This window comes from Jaculus jaculus, chromosome 8, assembly GCF_020740685.1.
Source record: "Jaculus jaculus isolate mJacJac1 chromosome 8, mJacJac1.mat.Y.cur, whole genome shotgun sequence".
Taxonomy (NCBI): domain Eukaryota; kingdom Metazoa; phylum Chordata; class Mammalia; order Rodentia; family Dipodidae; genus Jaculus; species Jaculus jaculus.
The window spans coordinates 62,681,904-62,706,074 of NC_059109.1; the positions used below are offsets into that span (position 1 = coordinate 62,681,904).

A 24,171-nucleotide genomic window follows, 5' to 3' on the forward strand; every position below is an offset into this window, starting at 1 on the left:
TAAGATGCTTATATGCCATTCGTATTTCTTCCTTTGAGAACTCTCTATTTAGCTCCATAGCCCATTTTTTGATTGGCTTGTTTGATTCCTTATTGTTTAACTTTTTGAGTTCTTTGTATATCCTAGATATTAATCCTCTATCAGATATATAGCTGGTGAAGATTTTTTCCCATTCTGTAGGTTGCCTCTTTACTTTTTCAGGGCCTTTTCTTGTAGGGGAAGATGCAGCAAATCTGAAAACAGGAAGTCATCTGGGCACCTCTCTCAGCCAAATAAAAACAACTGGGGGATCACCTGAGTAACATCACTCAAGTTTAAGTTCACTTACGCTACACAGATAATTAACTAAATAGCAAAAATGTTCATTAACAGCCGGGCACGGTGGCACACGCCTTTAATCGCAGCAATTGGGAGGCAGAGGTAGGAGGATCACTGTGAATTTGAGGCCACCCTGAGACTCCACAGTGAATCCCAGGTTAGTGTGGGCTAGAGTGAGAACCTACCTCGAAAAACTAAAACAACAACAACAACAACAAAAAAAAGTTCGGGCTGGAGAGATGGCTTAGCGGTTAAGCGCTTGCCTTTGAAGCCTAAGGACCCCGGTTCAAGGCTCGGTTCCCCAGGTCCCACGTTAGCCAGATGCACAAGGGGGGCGCACGCGTCTGGAGTTCGTCTGCAGAGGCTGGAAGCCCTGGCGCGCCTATTCTCTCTCTCTCCCTCTATCTGTCTTTCTCCCCGTGTCTGTCGCTCTCAAATAAATAAAAAAATGAACAAAAAATATTTAAAAAAAAAGTTCATTAACATACACAGCATTATTGTGTGCAGATACTGGCATGGTTTTCCTTACAATGACCTCTCCAGGAAGTCATTTCCCCAATTTCTAGCTGAGGCAATCAAGGCCAAGAAGAGGCTAAACCAAAGGCATAATGGGTATATGCATGCCCAAGGTGACAGTTGGTTAAAACTCGGGCAGGGCCTTATATCTATACATAGCTACTTTAATCAACTCTGAGTAGTCAACTGTACCTTAAGATACTCTGCTCATCTCATCTGCTCACATAAAAGCTGAAGTCCTTACAATGGACAGTCACATACCCCTATCCCCAACATTCTCTTCTCTAACTACCTGTTACCTTTAATCATTCACTCCAGGCCCTGGCCTCTATGCAATTCTTGGTTTACTAAGGTGTGCTTCTGTGTAAGGACCTCTTCTACTCTTGCTGTCTCCTCTGGCCCCCAGGATCTGCATCCTCATTTCTATTAACTGTCCAGCTTTAAGTTCCTCCCTAAGACACAGATACGTGGCAGGCACTTCACAGTACTCAACATCAAGCACACCGTACACTTCAACTCAAAGTTCCACAAAGGCAATGATTTTTACTGGATCACTAGTTCAGTTCCAGCACTTAAAACCCTAGTAACGCAATACAAGTCTCAGTAAATATTTGAATGAATAACTGGGTCAACTTTCCAGGTAAGAGGTACTAGTATGCTTAGCAAAGCACTTAGCATGGAGTAGGCACTACAGTATTTAACTAGCAAGCTGAGCAGGACCAGTAAAATTTTTATTCACAAACAAATGGCTTTGGATTAAAAAAAAAATTTAAAGACAGAATAATATAAAACATTGTCTCACAGCTCTATCTTTATAAGAGATCAAGAAACTTGATCTATAAAGTGAGAAAGAAGTAAAATATGACATTCTTTGTTTGTTTTGTTTTTTCAAAGTGAGGTCTCACTCTAGCCCAGGTTGAACTGGAAACCATTTTGTTGTCCCAAGCTGGCCTCTAACAGCGATTTTCCTACCTCTGCCTTCCAAGTGCTGGGACTAAAGGCATGTGCCACCATGCCTGGTAAAATATGACATAATTAGGGACCATTTCCAATGCTGGAGACATACTGCCTAAATACTGTTTTGAGATTTGTATTCTAAGGCACACTTGGGTTTTTTGTTTTTGATTTTTAGAGGTAGGGTCTCACTTTGCATACTGAATTCCAGGGCTAATCTCAAGCTGGCCTTGAACTCACAGTGATCCTCCTACCTCAGCCTCCCAAGTGTTTGGATTAAAGATATGTGCCACCATGCCCAGCACGCTTTGAGAAATAATAGGATCAAAAAATGTTTTCCAAAATTTTCACAATTTACTACAACTCTGCTTATCCTGTCCTACAATTTAATTTTTAAGTGTAATTTAATAACCTAAAATTATCTTTTGCTTAAATTTAGTTTAATAAATTTATGTTTTTATATACATGGAAAACCAGCAACATATCCAACATATCAGGATAAGCCTAAAAATAAAAGTTAAATAAATTATGTTGTAGTCACACAAAAGAGGATACCAATGGGAACGAACAAACTGCAACTGCATACAATAATGGAGATGACAAACAAAAATGCAAAGCTGATGCAAGAACATGGGCAGCTTATATGATTCCATTTACATAAAGTAGAAAAAAAACAACCAGATATGGTGGTACTTGCCTGTAATCCTACCTCTTGGGAGGCTAAGACAAGAGGATCACAAATTCAAGTATAGCCTGGGCAACATAGCAAGACTCAGTTTAAAACAACAACAACAAAAAAAAGCTCTATTATATAAATACACAGTGACCCACCCTGGACTGATAGCTTCTTCAGGTACACTGAGAGAATGTGAAATACAGGAATGCTGATAATCCTGCATTCTTCGAGCATCCATTATAATCAAACTGATGTTTTTATCCATCATCATTGTATAGAGTTCCTTTGCTGTGATTGCTCCTTGGAATCGAGAGAAACAGAGTATAAGTGGCAAGAAACACCCAGGTTCATGTGCTGGCATATTACTAAATGTGGGCCAACAGGATGCAAAGCATAGGGAGCATTATATACCTGCTATCTCATGATACCATTTACTATCTTTTAAGCTATTATTAAGTATAATTTGTATTAACACTTAAGAAGCCATTAGAGTATACTGTTTATAAAATTTAAATATCAAGGGAGGGAATTAACATGGGATTTTTTTTATAATCATGGAAAATGCTAATAAAAATAAAAATTTTTTAAAAAATGACAAAAAAATTTAAGTATCAAAATCAGGGATATAGCTCAATGAAAGAGAGCTTGTCTAGCATGTGTTAGGTCTTGGATTTAATATCCAACATGACCAACACCAACAAAAAGAAATCAAAACTTGGGATGGGCAGAGGATGTAGTGGTTAAGGTGCTGGCCTGCAAAGCCTAAGGACCTGTGTTCAACTCCCCAGATCTCACATAAAGCCAGAACACAAGGTGACACATGTGCAAAGTTGTGCATGCGCACAAGGTGGTGCATGCATCTGAAGTTTGATTGCAATGACTAGAGGCCCTGGTGCACCAATTTTATCTCTTTCATTAAAAAAAAAAAAAAAATCAAACTTGGCTGGGTGTGGTGCATGCCTTTAATCCCAGCACTCAGGAGGCAGAGGTAGGAGAATTGCCATGAACTAGAGGCCATCCTGAGAAAAGAGTGAATTCCAGGTCAGCCTGGACTACAGTGAGACCCTACCTCGAAAAAAACAAAACAAATCAAACTTGTTAAGATTATAAGTACAGCTGATGTTAGCTCTGCTACTGGCATAAAAGATGGACTGGGGGAGATGGCTAAGCAGTTAAAGGGGTTTACTTGCAAAGCCTGTTGGCCAGGGTTCAATACCCCAGCACCCACCCCATAAAGCCAGATACAAAACATGGTGCAAGCATCTGGCATTCTGTTTGCAGTGGCAAGAGACCCTGATACACCTACACATACAAACACAAAAATAAATAATATTTTAAGTAAAGGAAATTAAAATATGTATTTTATAAAGACAGTAGAAAAATGCTCATACAAAAACCTATCATTAAAAAAGTTTCAAGCTCAGTGTGGTGGTGCACACCTTTAATCCCAGCACACAGGAGACTGAGGTAGGAGGATCTTGTGAGTTTGAGGTCAGCCTGAAACTACACAGTGAATTCCAGGACAGCCTGGGCTAGAGCAAGACCCTACCTCAAAAAAAAAAAAAAAAAGAAAAGAAAAGAAAAGAAAAGAAAAGAAAAGAAAAGAAAAGAAAGAAAAGAAAAAGTTTCAAAAGGTTCTAATTTTTTTTTGTTTTTATTTATTTATTTGAGAGTGACAGACACAGAGAGAAAGACAGATAGAGGGAGAGAGAGAGAATGGGCGCGCCAGGGCTTCCAGCCTCTGCAAACGAACTCCAGACGCGTGCGCCCCTTGTGCATCTGGCTAACGTGGGACCTGGGGATCCGAGCCTAGAACCGGGGTCCTTAGGCTTCACAGGCAAGCGCTTAACCGCTAAGCCATCTTTCCAGCCCTCTAATTTTTTTAAAGAATTATTTGTTTGTTTGTTTGTTTGTTTATTTAAGAGAGAAAGAGAGAGAGAGATTGGGCATGCCAGAGCCTCCAGCCATTGCAAACGAACTGTAGATGCATGCGCCACCTTGTACATCTGGTTTACATAGGTCCTGGAGAATTGAAGTGGGGTCCTTCACTAAGCCATCTCTCCAGCTCAGGTTCTAATTTTTTTTTTAAACTTCTGATGGGATGCTTTAAGGGCCATTTGAATAATACTTAAATTTCTAAGCATTCCTAAAGAGACAAACTAGAACCCTGTTATTAGCATTACATACCAGGGATGACAGAATATGGCCATCTGTTTTAATGAACCACAGTAATATTCATCTGTTTATATACTGTCCGTGGCCAACTACTAACAGAGACCAACAAGCTTCCAAAATCTAAACATTGGCTATACACTTCTTTAAGAAAAAGTTTGCATATCCCCATTCTACATGACACTAAATTAAAAGGAAAAGGATTATTTTTCCAAGCAGCCTAACAGAACAGAAACTAAGTAAAGCTGCTGCAATTGATTGTTTAATGGGGGTGCAATAAGCAACAAAACAATGCAAAATAAGTATTCATCATATTTGTATTTTTTCTTAGCTCTACCACCTGAAGTGAAAGGTTAAAAACCACTCCAAGGAACTTTAAGTATAGAGAACAATTACAGTAGAAGCTAGAAAGGTAGTCTCAGTATGCCTTAGGCTAAAATACCTATAGCTACTAGTTAAAATTTCCTTTGCATTCTAACCACCAAGATGTTTTCCTTAAAAATTATTATTTTTTATTTATTTGAGAAAGAGAGGAAGAGAGAGGCAGGGAGAGAGAATGGATGGGTCAGGGCCCCCAGCAGCTGCAAATGAATTCCACACACATGTGCCACCTTGTGCATTTGGCTTATGTGGGTCTGGGGAGTTAAACCTGGGTCCTTTGGCTTCACAGGCAAGCACCTTACAGCTAAGCCATCTCTCCAGTCCTCCCCCCTTTTTTTGCCAAGGTAGGGTCTCACTCTAGCTCAGGTTGACCTAGAATTCACTATGTAGTCTCTGGGTGGCCTTAAACTCACAGCAATCCTCCTTACCTCTGCTTGCTAAGTGCTGGGATTAAAGGCATAACCTACCACACCTGGCCAAGATCATTTTGACAACAAACTAAATTGAAAACAATCAACTGAGAAGAGTAAGATGAAGAGATAAAAAGGAAAACATGAAAACAAACTCATCTCAGAACAATCAACAATAGCTTGGAAGGTAACTCAGGATAACATTTTCAGTACAGAATTTAGTGTTACATATAATTATATCTGAACTTTCGTTGAGATGAAAGACTTCTAGTAGATGAAGGCACATATTTATCAGTAGAGTCAATATTTATACATAATATCCAAATGACTGATTTAGATTTTTTTTTAATTTTTATTAACATTTTCCATGATTACAAAATATATCCCATGGTAATTCCCTCCCTCCCCACCCCCACACTTTCCCATTTGAAATTCCATTCTCCATCATATTACCTCCCCATTACAATCATTGTAATTACATATATACAATATCAACCTATTAAGTATCCTCCTCCCTTCCTTTCTCTTCCCTTTATGTCTCCTTTTCAACTTGCTGGCCTCTGCTACTAAGTATTTTCATTCTCACACAGAAGCCCAATCATCTGTAGCTAGGATCCACAAATGAGAGAGAACATGTGGCGCTTGGTTTTCTGGGCCTGGGTTACCTCACTTAGTATAATCCATTCCAGGTCCATCCATTTTTCTGCATGATTTAGATTTTTTAAAAATTTTATTAGAAAAGGAAAGAGAGAGACAGACAATGGGCACACCAAGGCCTCTAGTCTCTGCAAACGATACATGCACCACTTTGTGCATCTGGCCTTACATAGGTACTAGGGAATTGAACCCAGTTTTTTAGGCTTTGTAGGCAAGTTCCTTAACAGTTTAGCCATCTCTTCAGCCCTGGTTTAGATTTTTTTTGAGGGGTAAATAAACTTATTAAATAATTAAATCTAAAAACTAGAGTCACAAATAAAAAAATAATACTTAAAATTTACTATGGATTCTGAAAGTATTATATATACAAACTAACCTAATCTTCACAATAACCCTATGAAATAGATTGCCTTATTAACCTGTACTCTAGGAAAATTGAGGTAGAGAAGTATCAAGTTCAAAACGCTCCAGAACAGGAGCCAGTATTGAAACCCGGGCAAGCTGACATCTGAGAATACATGCTCTTAACACTATGCTATGCTCACCTACTTACCTAGAAAAGGATACAAGTAAACTGCATATCACCATCTTTTTGTATGTCAGACTAAAATTATTCATAACATATTCCTCTTACTAAATACAAAACCTAAGGCATTTTCAATGTACTTATATAGGCTAGGAAAAACACTAAAGTATACACAAAGCTTTAGAGGCAATGTTAGAATATCACTACATCCAATCTGAAGCTTATTCTGATGAAATGAACTAACAAACGTCGTTTTGCTGCACACTTACCTTCCCCTGTCATTTCACTTCTTTCACTCTTCTCACCATTGATCTGTTTCATACAAACAAAGGGTTCAATGTTATACCTCCTCAAAATGGAAAACCTAAGAAATGCAGTATACCCTGCAGTGATATTTTATAAAAACACAGAGAAACAGCTGGAGACCTCGTTCAGTGGTAGAATACTTGACTAGCATGCAAGAGGTGCTAGGTTCAATCCCCAGTATTTTTGCACACCCCCAAATACAGGTTTGACAGATGCATTAGCAGTAGACACAGCAAAAATAACTAGCAGCCTATAAGAATTATCAGACATTTCCTCAAAATCTTCTTCAGTTAAGTGCCAAATGCGTAAAAGCACAAATTGTTACAGAAATTTAATATTTAATCAGAAAACACTTCATACAATGAAATAATAATAATTTCAGCTATCCTATTCCATGTCCTCCACTATAAAGTTAAAAGAAAATTAAGTAGTACCACAAACATACAACACAGAATCATCTATAAGATACAAACTATTTTATAGGTGAAAAAAAACAAAGGACCCACTGGACCTATGGACTAATGTTAGTATAACACATGAAGTTATCTATATTATGTGCCTCCTCATATGATAAGAATATGAAATACACTGTAGCATATGTGGAACATTCTTACCTCAAAACAAAACCTGAACCTCACCTGACACTATAGGAAAGAAAGCAAAATGACACAAGGAGAGAGAAATAAAAATGAGAGGAAAAAAATCTTAAGTGGAGATTATTGTAGGGTCTTAAGGAATACAACAATCAAGACAATTCGTTCACTATAGCTGAATCCTGATTCAAAAAAATCAATTTGAAAAAATATCATTTTGGGCTAAAAAGATGGCTCAGTAGCCAAAGGTGCTTGTTTACAGAGCTTGTCAGCCTGGGTTCAACACTCAGCACCACATAAAGTGACATGATGGCACATGCTTGTAATCCCAGCATTCTCAGGAGGTAGAGGCTGGAGGATTCATGTCTTGAGGTGAGGCAAGCCTGGGCTACATGAGAACTGTTGGGAAAGAAAGAGACAGACAGACAAAGTGAGCAAGCAAGAGAGAGAGAGTAATGGCTACTTTTGAAAAAATAAAATGAAGACTTGCAAATTTCCCTTCTTATAGTTCTTTCAAATTTTGTATTTGGTTAGATCAGCCAGCCAGTGTTGTCTCTCATCATGAGTTCTAAAAATGAAAAGACCATTATTTCTTCACTTTTTTTCAGAGTGCCTAGTTCAACATTACTACTGCTAAAGGAAACTGAAGATAAGCCACATACAAATGATAGGGCAGCTACAAAATGCTTAAGGAAAAACCAGACCAATCAAAGCAGAAAATTTCCCAAGATTTCAACAAGGCAGGGGGACACAGTAATGCTAGCAGGAGGACTCCATCGCCCATACTTCTGGCACAGATGATGTAGGTGAAAAGGGTGCACGTTGTAGCTATATAAAAGGCAGGGGGAGGGGGAGACTGGGGGAAAAGGAAAAAACAAAGGCAAGTGAATGAGACTCTGGAAACAAATGTTTGGGAACAAATAATGTAATATACTAAATCCTTCCCTTAATATAAATTTCACTGTGAGAAAGAAGAAATTTTAAGATCATGGGTTTTAAAACCTTTGTTTAACAATGAAGAAACTGAGTCCTAGAGTGAATTAGCAAGACAACACAGATCTGGAAATTAGATGTGCTGAATCACAGGCCCAATGCTCTAACACTCTTACAGTGACTGCTGAGTGTAATTAATGGTCAAGCATACTGCTGTGGAAGCTTACAGAAAAGCCCAGAATTAACAGAAGCTAGAAAATTTAATTCAACTTCTAATTAAAACACAAATTTTACCCTTATTACCTAAAAGAACTTTACAGGGACATCTCAACTCCTCATAAACAACCACCTGGCAAGTAGAATCAGTCTTTTATTTTATACAATAAACTTTAAATACCCTTTGGGTTTTGTTTTGGGAATCAAACACATTCTCCAAAGAACCCTTGGCCACTGTGTCAATGTCCTCTCTTCCAGCTTCCTGCCTCCTCTGTTGTTGCAGCTGCTCCTCCTCCTGTCTGTCCTTCTCTTCAAGTTTTTTCCGAACTTCCGCTTCTTCATATCTAGTTGAAAAAAGAAGTCAAAATGTCTTTTATGGGCAGGATAGAGAAAAGTTAAAGGAGTCTGTGTCTTAGGGGTGTTTGTGGCTACTGACTGTCTCCCTTCAATGGAAATCTAATTTGACTAGGGTCTCTTAAAAACCACAACTCTGCCCTCAGAGGCCATTTGTACATTTACTTCAAACTATCCAAAACCTTGGAACGAAACTCTATGCTTGTTTTGTTAATGTTCTTCTTGCTCTTTCTCACTATATTCAACCTCTAATGATCCAAATCAGCTGCAATTTCTTTTTAAAAGCACTGATAAGCTTTTCATCTCTCTGCAGGACAAACAGTCCAAATATCACACTTGTATTTATGATTTAGAGCAAAATGTTAAAATGAGCATTCCAAAGGTATTACATCACCAGGAGGGAAAATTATTATCAAAGTCCACAAGTCATGTACATACATAGATACATGCTGCCTTCACTTCAATTTCTAATTTGTTAGAAATAGCTATCCAACTTACAGTTGACATATATCAACGACATTTTAAACTATTCCTTATTATATTATAAACAGTGCTGCAGGGAGTGTATGTTATCGAAGACTTGCAACCTTTCTATCCTGTCACTAGCAATGGATAGCAATGCTTTAAAGTTTTAATTTAAGAAAGCCAGGGGGAGGAAGAAACAGATGAAGAAAGGGTGAGAAGATAAAACAGAAGAAGAAAAAAGTAATAGCAAAGGCTAATCAGTAAAGAATTAATGGCTTTCCTTTTATTATTCTTTGTTATATGTTTATATTTTACGTTCTCGTAGGATGAATATCTATCTCTCAATGAAAAACAAGTTCTAAGTGAACAAATAATACCAAAGAACTATGCTGGCTTCACTGATCAAAACTCAAGCTCAGGGCTAGAGAGATGGGTAAGTGGTTAAAGTGCTTGCCTGTGAAACTTAAAGACCCAGGTTTAATTCTCCATTACCCACATAAACCAGCTGCACAAGGTGGCACATACATCTGGAGTTCGTCTGCAGTGGCTAGAAACCCTGGCGCCCATTCTCTATCTGCTTCCCCCTACCAATAAGTAAAATAAAATAACAACTCAAGCTCAGAGCTGGGTGTGGTGGTACATGCCTTTAATCCCAGTACTCACAAAGCAGAGGTAGGAGGATAGCCATGAGTTCAAGGCTGGCCTGAGACTACATAACAAATTTCAAGTCAGCCTGGGCTAGAGTGAGAACCTACATCAAAAAACCCCCCCAAAAAAACCTCAAGCTCAATTGAAAATGATTTTTAGTCTCAAAATTATTTCCTACCAGATTATCAATATCAAGTTAGTACACATCTGCCACCTATTAATATTAATTATTCTAATTTGATAAGCATCCATTTAATAAGGAACGATATTTTCAGCTGTTGGTGAAGTTAGCATGTCAAAGTTGAGCTACACCTTACATTTTTGTAAATTCTTTGTGCATATACATGTAGTATGCATAAGCATACTCACATTTTGTGGGCATATGTGTGCAAGCGTATACAAATGTGTGAAGGGCAGAAGCTGATGCCAGGTATCTTCCTCAATAGCTGTCCGCCTTATTTACTGAGGCTGGGTCTCTCACTTGAACACAGAACTCAACAGTCCAGCTAGTCTAGACTGTCAGCTTGCCCTGAGAATCAGTGTGGCTCTGCCTTCCAACTGGTGGGGTTATGGGAAGACCCACCAAGCATTTACACAGGTCCTGGGGATCCAAACTCAGGTCCTCATACTTGAATGGTAAGTGCTTTTCCAATGGAGCCATCTCTCTAGACCCTGATCAAAATTCTGAAGCAGTTTACTTCAACCATTAGGGTAGCAATCCCTTCTGTTTACTTCAGTAGTTGAAATTATCACTCAGATTTGATAAAAACATGATGATTATAATTACTATACCATTTTCTAAAACTCTATCACTTCTCCTTAAAAACTTGAAGATTTGCTGGGTTAATTCCCCAGTACCTACATAAAGCCAGATGCACAAAGTGGTATATGTGGGCTGGAGAGATGGCTTAGCAGTTAAGCCACTTGCCTGCAAAGCCAAAGGACCAAGGTTCAATTCCCCAGGACCCATGTAAGCCAGTGCACAAGGTGGTACACACATCTGGAGTTCATTTGCAACAGCTGGAGGCCACACCCATTCCCCCACTCCCTTTAATAAAGATATAATTTAAAAAAAAATTTTGGGGGCCGGGCATGGTGGCACACACCTTTAATCCCATCACTTGGGCGGCAGAGGTAGGAGGATCACAGTGAGTTCAAGGCCACCCTAAAACTACATAGTGAATTCCAGGTCAGCCTGAGCTAGAGTGAGACCCTACCTTAAAAAACCAAAATATTAAAGTGTTGCATTTAAAAATAAATAAATAAATAAGTAAGTGTGTGTGTGTGTATTTTAAGGTGGCATATGTGTCTGGAGTTCACTTGCAATGGCAGGAGACTAGCATAGCCATCCCCTCCCTCTGTTTGCAAATAAATAAAAATATTTTTAAAAAATTAAAGATGGAAGCCAGGCATGGTGGCACCTATCTTTAATCCCAGCACTCGGGAGGCAGAGGTAGGAAGATCTCTATGAATTTGAGGCCACCCTGAGACTACATAGTGAATTCCAGGTCAGCCTGGGCTAGAGTGAGACCCTACCTGGAAAAAATAAAATAAAATAAAATAAAGATGGGGAATGGAGAGATGGCTTAGCGGTTAAGGCACTTGCCTGCAAAGCCAAAGGATCCAGGTTCAATTCCTAGGGACCCACATAAGCCAGATGCACAAGATGGTGCATGTGTCTGGAGTTTATTTGCTGAAGGCTCTTGCATGCCCTTCCTTCCGTCTCTGTCTCTCTCTCTCATAAATAAAGATTTAAAAAATTAAAGATGGGGAGACATTCTAATTTTGGTAACGGCTTTAGTAATTCCTATTGCATCAAACCTCTCACACTCAACTACAGGCTCTGGACAACATTTAACTATCTATCTGAAGGACTGGACAGCAACCACAATCAGGCAAGCAGTGAAGACTGGGCTGATGCTTGAAAGAAGGGGAAAGCATCAAGCAAATTTCCCGATTTTTGTGGTTTAACACCCAAGGCTGGACCTTTGTTGGTATTAGAAGTATCTAAAATCCAGAATAAATAAACAAACAAATAAATAAATAAATAAAACCAAGAGAACCAAGTTCTAATTTCTTTGCATAAAGTTGCCTAATCTCTAGCTGATACCGAAAGTCAGTAAGCAAACACTAAAGAGATCAGTAAGGCAAGACAAAGATTATACCATCTGAAACTCACCAAATTAAATGCCCTACTAGGAAAAAACAAACCCACAAAGCCCAATATTCTTTAGAGAAATAAACAATATGCACAGCCTATATGCATCATTCACAATATTCAAGTCACTAGACATACAAAGAAAAATGGGTCCATATTTAAAGAGTAAGGGCACAGTGGGCAAAATCACTTCTTTCACCAGCCTGACAATCTGAGTTTGGATCCCCAGAACCCACACTCAGCCAGACACAGAAGTGTGGATCTGTAATCCCAGCACAGCTATAATGAAATAAGAGGTAGAAAAAGGAGAATCCCTGGAAGTTCATGGGTTATCTAGCCTGGAAAATTCAGTAAAGGACAAGAGACCCTGCTTAATCCTGGTGTGGTGGCACATGCCTTTAATCCCAGCCCTTGGGAAGCAGAGACAGGAGGATCGCTGTGAGTTCAAGGCCGGCCTGAGAGTACATAGTGAATTCCAGGTCAGCCTGGGATAGAACGAGAGAGAAAGCGATACCCTGCTTAGACAAGGTGGGAAGTGAGAACCAACATCCAAGGTAGTCCTAACTTCTACACACAAGCTACGGCACAAGTATACCTGCACACATACAGAGATTTTATTTTTAAGAGAGAGGGCTAGGGAAATGGCTCGGCAGTTAAAGACACTTGCTTACAAAGCCTGATGGCCAAGGTTTAATTTCTCAGCACCCACATAGAGCTTGATGCAAGGTGGCACATACATCTGGCATAGAGCTTGATGCAAGGTGGCACATACATCTGTGATTCCAGTGTGCCTGACCATAATGGGAGGGAATGCTCACAAGACAGCCAGCCTGACGTTTCTCTGTAGTCTGGCAGTTGGTTTGCAGTGGCAAGAAACCCACAAACACCAAGTTGTCCTCCAACCCTCACATGAGTGCTGTCACACATGCACAGAAATCAATAACTAAAAATTTAAAGAGAACAGAAAAGGCAAACAATGCAAACTGACTTTTAGAAAAACTTATAAGACAGGTTCAGCACAAAAGGATCACGAGGCTGTGGCTTAGTGATTCTCAAGGACGTAAGTAAAAAATGTGCTTGGAAATGAACAAGCAGGAAACTGTACAAATAAGTGGACACTATAAAAAAAAAGTCAAACAAACTCTAGAACCGAAACTTGTATCTGAAAAACTCACTCACTTGAAAATTGGAAATGAGTTAGCACTTACAGAGCAGCAGAAATTATCCAATCTAAAGAAAAGAGAACAATTTTTGAAAAAAGAAGATAAACACAACCTTAGAATTTCCTACACAAAACCAGAACATCTATTAACATATAGGTGGAGTTCCAGCAAAAGAATGAAAATGCATAAAAAATTTGATGAAAGACAAATTTATAGGTGGAGGGAGCTCAGTGAACCCCAAACAGGAAACATACAAAAACAGACAGACAGCCGGGTGTGGTGGCGCACGCCTTTAATCCCAGCACTTGGGAGGCAGAGGTAGGAGGATCGCCATGAGTTCAAAGCTACCCTGAGACTACAGAGTTAATTCCAGGTCAGCCTGGACCAGAGTGAGACCCTACCTCGAAAAAAAAAAAAAAAAAAAACAGACAGACAAACAAAAAAAAACCCTAATCACTTCGTAGTCAAACCACAGCTAACAAGAAAATCACCAGAGAAAAATGACACATTATTTAACAAGGAATTAATGATAGCAATGACTAATAGTGAAGTATCTTTACAATGATAAAAGGGGAAAACAAACAGAACCAAAAAAACCCTCAACCCAAAATCCTGTACCTTATGAAAACATCCTTTATGAACAACAAAAATATTTTTAGGGGCTGGAAAGATGACTTCGCAGATAAGGCGTTTGCCTGCAAAGCCAAAGGATCCAGGTTAGATTCTCCAGGACCTACATAAGCCAGATGCGCAAGGGGGTGCATGCTTCTGGAGTTCATTTGTGGTGGCTAGAGGCCCTGGCATGCCCATTCTCTCCCTCAAATAAACAAATAAAATGTTTTGGGCTGGAGAGGTGGCTTAGCAGTTTAGTGCTTGCCTGTAAAGCTTAAGGACACTGGTTCGAGGCTCAATTCCCCAGGACCCACATTAGCCAGAAGCACAAGTGCATGCATCTGGAGTTCGTTTGCAGTGGCTGAAGGCCCTGGTGCACCCATTCTCTCTATCTATCTGCCTCTTTCTCTCTCTCTCTCTCTCAAATAAATAAATAAAAATGAACAAAAAAATTTAAAAAATGAAATATTTTTCAGTAAATGAAAATCAAGAATTTGTTCCAAACAAATCTGGCTTATAAGAAATGCAAAAGCAATTCTTCAGACTAAAGGAAATAATTTAGACAGAAACTTGTATCTATAAAAGGAATGAAGAGTGCCAGAAATGGTAAATATAAGAATGAATACAGGGCTGGAGGGATGGATCAGCAGTTAAGGCATTTGCCTGCAGAGAGCCGAAGGATCTAGGTTCAATTCCCCAGGACCCATGTTAGCCAGATGCACAATGGGATTCACACAACTGGAGTTTGTTTACAGTGGCTGGAGGTCCTGTTGTGCCCATTCGCTCTCTGCCCCTCTTTTTCTGTCAAATAAATAAATCAAAATATATATATTTAAAAAGAATGAATATACAGGGCTGGGAAGATGGCTCAGCAGTTAAAGGCGCTTGCTTGCAAAGCCAGCTAGGTCAGGTTTAATTCCCAAGCCACCTAAGTAAGCCTGATACAGAAAGTGGCACAATTGTCTGGTGTTTGTTTGCAGTGACAAGAAGTCCTGTGGTCCTCCCTCCACCCTCAGCAAGCATGTATGTGTACCTCCAAGTAGAGTGAATATATAAAAGATTACGTTTTCCTCTTAATTACTTTAAAACATGTATGTCTATTTAAAGTAAAACTACAGCCCTATGTCAGTGGAATATTCTAATGTATGTAGTTGTAATATATGTGACAACTAAGTCATAAAGGATAAAGGATGGAAAACAGACTTACATGGCTGCAGAGATTTTCTGTGAAGAGATATAGTGAAGAAATACCTAGAACCTTCTTTTTAAAATCTTAATATAGTTAAAGCTAGTACATAATGGGCTGGAGAGATGGATTAGTGGTTAAGGCACTTGCCTGAGATGCTTAAGGACCCAGGTTCGATTCTCCAGGTAAGGCAGATACAAATGGTGGTTCATGTGTCTGGAGTTCCTTTGCAGTGTCTAGAGGCCCTGGTGTGCCCACCCTCTCTCTCTGTCTCCAATAAATAAATAAAAATAAATCTTAAAAAAAAAAAAAAACCCTAGTAGATAACATGAAAAAAAAAAAAAAACAAAGATGGAAAGGAAGGCAATAAATTAAGAAATGAAAAATAGGTGACATAAAAAAAAAAAAACCAATGGTAACACTTCAGAAGCCGGGCATGGTAGCGCATACCTTTATAATCCCAGCACTTGAGAGGCAGAGGGAGGAGGATCACTGTGAGTTAAAGTTCAGCCTGGAACTACAGAGTACATTCTAGAATAACTGGGGCTAGAGTTGAGACCCTGCCTTGAAAAACTAAAACTGTTAAGCCAAGGTCTGGAGAGATGGTGCAGTGGTTAGAGACACTTGTAAAGCATGACAGCCTGGGTTCAATTCCCCAGTGCCCACGTGAAGCCAGATGCACAAAGTGACATATTCACCTGGAGTTCGTTTTCAGTGGAAGGAGCCCATCCTCCCATCCTCTCCCTTTCTCTCCTTGCAATTAAGTAAATAAATAAATAAATAAATAAATAAAATGTTAAGCCAAGCTGTCATGTAGGCCTGTAATCATGTAGGCCAGTTACTACAATAAAAATAAGGCTAGTGGTGTCACCATACCTGTTTTTAACCTATACTACAGACCCATAGCAACAAAAACAGCATGGTACTGGCACAAAAGGAGACATGTAGATCAACAGAACAAAACAGAAGACCCAGATGTAAGTCCAGGTAGCTATAGCCACCTGATATTCGACAAAAATGCCAAAAATACTCACTGAAGAAAAGACAGACTCTTCCGCAAATGGTGCTTGGAAAACTGGATATGTATCTGTAGAAGGATGAAAATAGATCCTTTTCTGTTTCCATGTACAAGAATTAAATCCAAATAGATTAAAGACCTTAATATTCGACCCAAAACTCTGAAAATGCTAGAGGAAAAAAGTAGGGGAAACCCTTCAACATATTGGTCTTGGCAAAGACTTTCTGAATATAACCGCAAGTGCTCAAGCAATAAGGCCACAGATTAACTGCTGGGACCTCATGAAATTACAAAGATTTTATATGGCAAAGGACACTGAATAAAGCAAAGAGACAACCTACAGAATGGGAAAAAAAAATCTTTGCCAGCTACAAATCTGATAGAGGATTAATATCAAGGACATATAAAGAATTCAAGTACTGAGTAACATCTTGAACACACCTGCCAAGGCTCAGGGTCTAATGCTGAAGAGGTGGCGGAAAGATTGTAAGAGGCAAAGGAAGGGTAGGACTCCTCACAATGTGCTCCCTCCAGACATAAAATGGCCTGGAAATCCATGACCTCATAGTGCCTGACACTACCTACACAAGACCATCATAAGAGGAGGAAAAGATCATGACATCAAAATAAAAGAGAGGCTGATTGAGATGGGGAGGGATATGATGGAGAATAGAATTTTAAAGGGGAAAGTGGGGGGGGAGGGTATTACCATGGAATATTTTTTATAATCAGGGAAAATGTTAATAAAAACTGAGAAAAAGAAAAAAAAGAATTCAAAAAATTAAATAATAAGAAATCAAACAACCTAATTAAAAAATGGGCTATGGAACTAAATAGTTCTCAAAAGAAGAAATATGGATGGCATATAAGCATCTAAAAAAATGTTCTACATCATTGTCATCAGGGAAATGCAGATTAAAACTACGTTGAGATTCCATCTCACTCTTGTCAGATTGGCTACCATCAAGAAAAGAAACGACCATAAGTGCTGGAGAGGATGCGGGAAAAGAGGAACCCTTATATACTGTTGGTGGGAATGTAACCAGGTCCAGCCATTGTGGAAAACAGTGTGGAGGTTCCTAAGACAGCCAAAATTGATCTACCATATGACCCAGCTATAGCACTCCTAGGCATATATCCTAAGGACTCATTACCTTAAGAGATACTTCCTCAACCTTGTTTATTGCCGCCCAATTCACAATAGCTGGGAAATATAACCATCCTAGATGTCCCTCAACTGATGAGTGGACAATGAAGATATGGCACATTTATACAATGGAGTTCTACTCAGCGGTAAAGAAAAATGAAATTATGAAATTTGCAGGAAAATGGATGGACCTGGAAAGGATTGTACTAAGCAAGGTAACCCAGACCCAGAAAGCCAAAGGTGACATGTTCTCTCTCATATGTAAATCCTACATCTGAGAGAGATGATTGGACTTCTGTGTGAGTAGAAAGAACACTCAGTAGCAAAGGCCAGTAAGCTAAAAAAGAAATATAAAGGGAATAAAAAGGAAGGGAGGGGGTACTTAATAGGATTATATTATATATATGTAAGTAGAAGAATAAGTTAATGGGGGTGAGGTGGGGGTGAAAAGGCCTAAGTGTGGTCAGGAGAAGAGGTTGAGTAAAGGACAGGTGGAAGGAGGGCTAATCAAAATCTAAGAGGAGGGCAGGAGAGATGGCTTAGTGGTTAAGCGCTTGCCTGTGAAGCCTAAGGACCCCGGTTCGAGGCTCGATTCCCCAGGACCCACGTTAGCCAGATGCACAAGGAGGTGCAATGCGTCTGGAGTTCATTTGCAGTGGCTAGAGGCCCTGACGTGCCCATTCTCTCTCTGTCTCTATCTGCCTCTTTCTCTCTCTGTCAGTCTCAAATAAATAAATAAAAAGTAACCAAAAAATTTTTAAAAATCTAAGAGGATATAAATAAGTCATATGGAAACCTACTTTTTTGGACAAGGGAACACTCAGGAACTGTTACTAGATTGTTACTAGAAAATTTTTAGTGCCAGGGATGGGGTACCTTCCAGCGAATTGTTGGCTGGGTAGGTCCCTGATGCCCCCAAAACATTACAGGCCATTGCCAAGGCCCTTGGTTTCCCACCAGAATAGATGGTAAGATTCTATTGCTGAAGATTCCACATACTTTCGCTGCAAGACCACTGAGAAATCCTGTTGTAACTGAGCTGATAAACCTCCTCCATGTAGACCAGCTGACAGAAAGCTGGAAGAAGCCATTCTGCAAGCAGTTCAATGGGAGAAAGAGAAATCACCAGTGAAGATATTCAACCATGGACAGTGCAAGCCTCATATTTGGCCAGCCAGGCAAAATGAGCCAACCAGTGCAATGGAATGTCTGTCATGGTGGAAACCAACTGGCCTCTAATTGGACTGGAGGCCCACTCCATGGGAGGGAATACATCCCTGATATGATACTGAAAACCTACAACAGGGGTAGTCATGAGCCCTAGGGGTGTATTGTCTGTTGCTGTCTGGCTAAATGTATATACTATGCTCATCAAGCTGCCCAGTAAGCACTTCTCTTAATGTTCATACCCACATATTAATGCTACTCTCACTTTTTGTACAGAACCTTCCCTTTTCAGATGGCAGTGACCTTGGGATGACTCAGAAGGCATTATGGTGCTGGGAAGAAGTGACAGACGAGTGCTCATCACTGCAATATCTCTATCACACTTTCCAAGGCTCAGGGTCCATTGCAGAAGAGGTGGCAGAAACAATGTAAGAGCCAAAGGAAAGGTAAGACTCCTTACAACATGCTCCTCCAGGCACAAAATGGCCTGGATATCCATAACCTCACAGGGCCTGACACTACCTACACAAGACCATGATAATAGGAGGAAAATATCACAACATCAAAATAAAAGAGAGACCAATTGAGAGGGGGAGGAGATATGATGGAGAACGGAGTTTCAAATGGAAAAGTGGGGGGTGGGAGGGCATTACCATGGGATATTGTTTACAATCATGGAAGTTGATAATAAAAATAAATAAATAATAAAAAGATTCTCCTCAGCTACACAGTGAGTTTATGGCCAATCTAGAATAATACAGGAGACCTCGTCTGCAAAACAAACAAACAAATAATAGCTGGGAATGTTGGCCCATGCCTATTTTCCCAGCACTCATAATGCAGAGGCAAGAGTATTGCTGCCAGCCAAGTCTGACGTCAATGTAGTCCACACAAGTTTTAGCTAAGCCAGAGAGCTGTATACCAAGACCCTGTCCCCCAAAAAGACAAAAAACAAACAAACAAACAAACAAAAACCCCAGCTTTGAAAATTCAGGATGTTAAAATCAGGTGAGCGTGATAATGCTAACCCTACTGTCAAACATCAGAAGGAACCATGCTTACAGGCACATTCACGGCTATTATTTCCCAATCACACTGTGTGAGAACTTCCTGAAAGAACAGAAAGCATCAGCCCCTGCTATTTCAATTGCAGACTGTTTTGCTAGTTCATGTACCAGCATCCACTTCAGCCTTGCAGAAGAGAAATGAGGAGCTAGAATAAGGAACTGAGCTATGCAGCTGTTTTACCCTGTCAATGTGACTGTCAGAGAGAAAGAAATCAGTCTCAGATGGACACTGCTTCTAACAACAGCAAACAGTATATACCAAATGCCAAGTACCCGAAGTATTTCTATATGTGACAATTTGCTTCATGTATTTTTTAAAAACCCTATAAGGTAGGTGTGGTAGTTTGAATAGATGTCCCCCAATAGATTCAGGAGTTTTATTAAAACTTTTTGGATTTCCAGCTACCTGGCTGGAGGTGTCACTAGGGACAGATCTGAATTCCAGTCGTGCTGGAGCTTGACTGGAGTTCTGCCTGGGTTTCTTATGGTTTGGCTTGATTTTCATGGTGGGTTTTTCTTTTTCATCATTATCACCTTCCCCTTCATCTGTAAGCTTCAAATGAATGCCATTCCACCCTTATAAACTGTGCCTGGTTTGGAGGTTCATCCCAGTGAATGAGGCTGTCTACTCCAGTAGGTTCATTCTTATTCTAGTTAAAGATTAATTAGGAAACACAGGGAGAGGGAAATCAATTATTAAGTTGAAGAACTAGGATGCAAGCCCATGGTGCCTGGCTCCACACACCTGCCCACTGCCTGCCTATCTCTCCTTTAGTAGACACAAGAACAGTATGTGAACTCTCTGCCCCAAGAAGTCAGACTGAACCCAATTTGAGGGTAGAAATGAAAAAAACTTCAAGATTCCCTTCTCTATTGCCTCTGTCATCTGTACCTTAGCACCACATCTCCAGTGGAGCTCTGCCAATCTACTTCAACAGATGTGGTATTGTTCCTCCTCTGGCATACCAACCCATAACCTGAAGAACAAGGCTGGCTCCCTTACCTATTAGTCAAGTCCCTTTTACTAGGATTCTGACACCTCTCAATTTGGTCAAAATTAAATGTGACATTCTCCTTAACATGGATATAAAAGAAACATGGACTACGGAGATACTTAGCAGCTAAGGGTCTTGCCTGTGAAACCTAAGGACCCAGGTTCCACTCCCCAGAACCTGCATAAGCCAGTAGATGCACAAGGTCATAGATGTGTCTAGAATTCTATTGCAGTGGCTAGAGGCCTAAAAGCCCTGGTGTGCGAATTCTCTACCCCCCACCACCATTAAAAAAAAAAAAGAAATAGTAAAGTGTTTGACAAATATTCCCTAACAGCAGGTGACAATTAGTGGGGAAGAGCTCTATGACTGATATTAGAAAAAAATTAAGAGGGGAAAGTGTGTGTGGGGGGGGAAGGAATTACCATGGGATTTTTTTTATAATCATGGAAAATGCTAATCAAATTTAAAAAAAAAATAAGGACAGATGTGAAGACTATTAATATCGAGCTGCTCTAAGCATCAGTTAAAACTACCAAATAGGGACTTCCAGTTAAGATGGCAGTGTAGAAACCACACCAAAGCAGCCTAAGGGAGAAAAAGCCAAAAGCAACAACCAAAAAAAAAAAAAAAAAAACCAGCAAAATATATGCTTCTACTAAAAAGTGAGGTGTATAAGAAATTACCAACGTCAGCAGAGAAGTAGGAGAGATCCAGAGCATCCATAGACCACATAGGCAGGCAGAAGCGGCTCTAGCAGCGTTGATACCAGGTCCGGGGGGCCACAGCTACAAGGGTTGGCTTGAGCCACACAATAGCCAGGTGAGGGGATTTTCCACTCACACTGGAGCTCTTTGCAAACCCAAGAAACGTGGAGAACTGCAGTGAAGTATGGAGGAGCGGGTCACGTGGACCAGTGGGAGAACTAGAGACACCATCCACAGCCTCCCTTCCTCCACCACCAATGCAAGTGCTAGCAAGCACCAGAGACCAGCAGAAGGGAGATCACAGCACCCAGCACCAGCAACCAGAGCACCAATCCAATGACCCAGCCAGCCTATTTGAACCTACAGTGCACCAAACAAGGACCCAAGCAGGAGCGCAGAATAACTGAGACCAAAATCATCCCAAAACATAACTGGGATTACACCAGGTCAGTACCCGCCAAATAAACCTCGCATGTAGGCCTGAACCAGAAGTACTAATTGCACCTTAAGATAAATTATATGTTAAATCTGATGAATGGTCCGATTTGCCATTCTTAAATAAATTAAATTTTGGGCTTATTATTTGTTGCTTCTTGATTTATAGTGGCTTTGTTTCCTCTTCTGTTGTACATTAGGGAAGGGTCTCACTTGGTTACAAGCTGATTTGGAACCCTCAACAGACCAGAAATCTTAACCTCCTTGTTAACAGGATTAAGGGTATGGGGCACCACACAACCTTAAGGGACAGTTAGAGGATCTGGTTGTCATAATACCTACTCTTGCATAAATACGCTATTTTTCATTGGAAGTGTACATTGTTTAATTAAATTTTAGAATCTGCCTGTATTGTTCCACTCAGTCTACTTGAATACTCTCATAGCAGACAAACCCAACACCTAGAGTCACTTTTCTAGATACTCTGAGAGTCTTGAGAGCCACACCTAGCACCTTAAGCTCCTACCCTGAAGATATAGAACATCAGATTGACTGATATATCTAATAATACTACAGCTAACTAGAAAACTCAAGCATTAAATTAATCCAAGATGCAAAAATATATACATTATAACACAAGAAACACCAAAAATCAGGACCATATAAATCCACCAAAAAGTATTAATGCATTAGAAATGACCTAATGAGTTAAGAGGAAATGCCTGAGAAAGATTTCCAATGAATGATTATAAATATGCTCAAAGAAGTCAAATATGAAATCAAAGGAATCAAAGAAGACACAGGATACCAATTTAATAAAATAAAGAGGTCAATACAAGACATAAATAAGAAAATAGAAATAGTAAAGAAAAACCAGTCAGAATTAATAGCAACAAAGAATACAGTTAATGAAATAAAAAACTCTGTAGAAAATCTCACCAGTAAAATGGATGAACGAGAGGAAAGAATATCTAAACTACAAGACCAGGTGGCAGATCTAATACAGTCCAACAAAGAGAAAGACAAGCTAATAGGAAAGTATGAATGGGAATTTCAAGATATTTGGGACACTATGAAAAGACCAAACATAAGAATTCAGGATATAGTAGAAGGAGAAGAATTTCACTCCAAAGGTACAGTACACATTTTCAACAAAATCACAGAAGAAAACTTCCCCCACATTGGGAAAGCAGTACAGGAATCCTTTAGAACACCAACCAGACAAAACCTGGAAAGAACCTCTCCTCACCATATTATAAGTAAACTACCATGGAAGTTGTTCATTAAAAAAAAAAATGACAAGAACAAAAAAACAAACAAAGAAAGAATTGCCGGGTGTGGTGGCACATGCCTTTAATTCCAGTAGTACTCAAGAGGCAGAGATAGAAGGATCGCATGAGTTCAAGGCCACCCTGAGACTACAATGATTTCCAGTTCAGCCTGAGCTAGAGTGAGACCCTACCTCAAAAAAGCAAAAAAAAAAAAAAAAAAAATAAATAAAGAAAAGAAAAGAAAAAGAATTCTTTTTCTTTTTTAATTTGACTTTTATTTATTTTAGAAAGAGAGAAGGGAGGAGAGAGATTGGGTGTGACAAGACCTCTACCCACTTGAAATAAAATCCAGAAACATGCATCACCTTGTGCTTCTGGCTTACATAGGTTGGAGTCGAACCTAGGACCATAGATTTAGTAAGCAAGTGCCTTAAGTGCTAAACCATCTTCCCAGCCCAAAAGAATTTTCTTTTTTAAAAATAATTTTGGGGCTGGAGAGATGGCTTAGCAGTTAAGTGCTTGCCTGTGAAGCCTAAGGACCCCGGTTCGAGGCTCGGTTCCCCAGGTCCCACGTTAGCCAGATGCACAAGGGGGCGCATGCGTCTGGAGTTCGTTTGCAGAGGCTGGAAGCCCTGGCACGCCCATTCTCTCTCTCTCCCTCTATCTGTCTTTCTCTCTGTGTCTGTCGCTCTCAAATAAATAAATAAAAATAAAAAATAAAGGACCGGGGTTCTGCCACCATGTGCATCTGGCTTACATGGGTTCTGGGGAGTCAAACCTAGAACCTGAGGCTTCACAGGCAAGCACATTAACTGCTAAGCCCCATCTCTCCAGCTTAAGAATTCTCTCTCGCTCTCTCTTTTTACTTTTATTTTTTTGGTTTTTCTCGCTCTAGCTCAGGCTGACCTGGAATTCACTCTGTAGTCTCAGGGTGGCCTCAAACTCATGTGATCCTTCTACCTCTGCCTCCTGAGTACTGAGATTAAAGGTGTGTGTCACCACACACAGCTCCATGAACTCTCTTAATAAGAGCACTGCACATGGGGCTGGGAATATCAGTGGTTAAATACACTTGCTTGCAAAGCCTGCCAGCCTGTGTTCAATCCCATAGTCATCCATGTAA

At 39.8% G+C, this 24,171-nt stretch overlaps 1 protein-coding gene across 3 annotated transcripts in view; it reads right to left on the bottom strand.

Moving 5' to 3' along the window:
* The window catches only part of Usp8 (ubiquitin specific peptidase 8), a 111,607-nt gene that overhangs the window by 36,373 nt on the left and 51,063 nt on the right, over positions 1–24,171 (bottom strand). For all 3 annotated transcript variants that reach the window (XM_045156498.1, XM_045156495.1, XM_045156496.1), the window contains exons 5-7: positions 8,840–9,002; positions 6,880–6,922; positions 2,620–2,764 (exon numbers count right to left, since the gene is read on the bottom strand). In XM_045156498.1, coding sequence (XP_045012433.1) covers positions 2,620–2,764; positions 6,880–6,922; positions 8,840–9,002 — 351 coding nt within the window. The remainder of the gene's footprint in view (positions 1–2,619; positions 2,765–6,879; positions 6,923–8,839; positions 9,003–24,171) is intronic.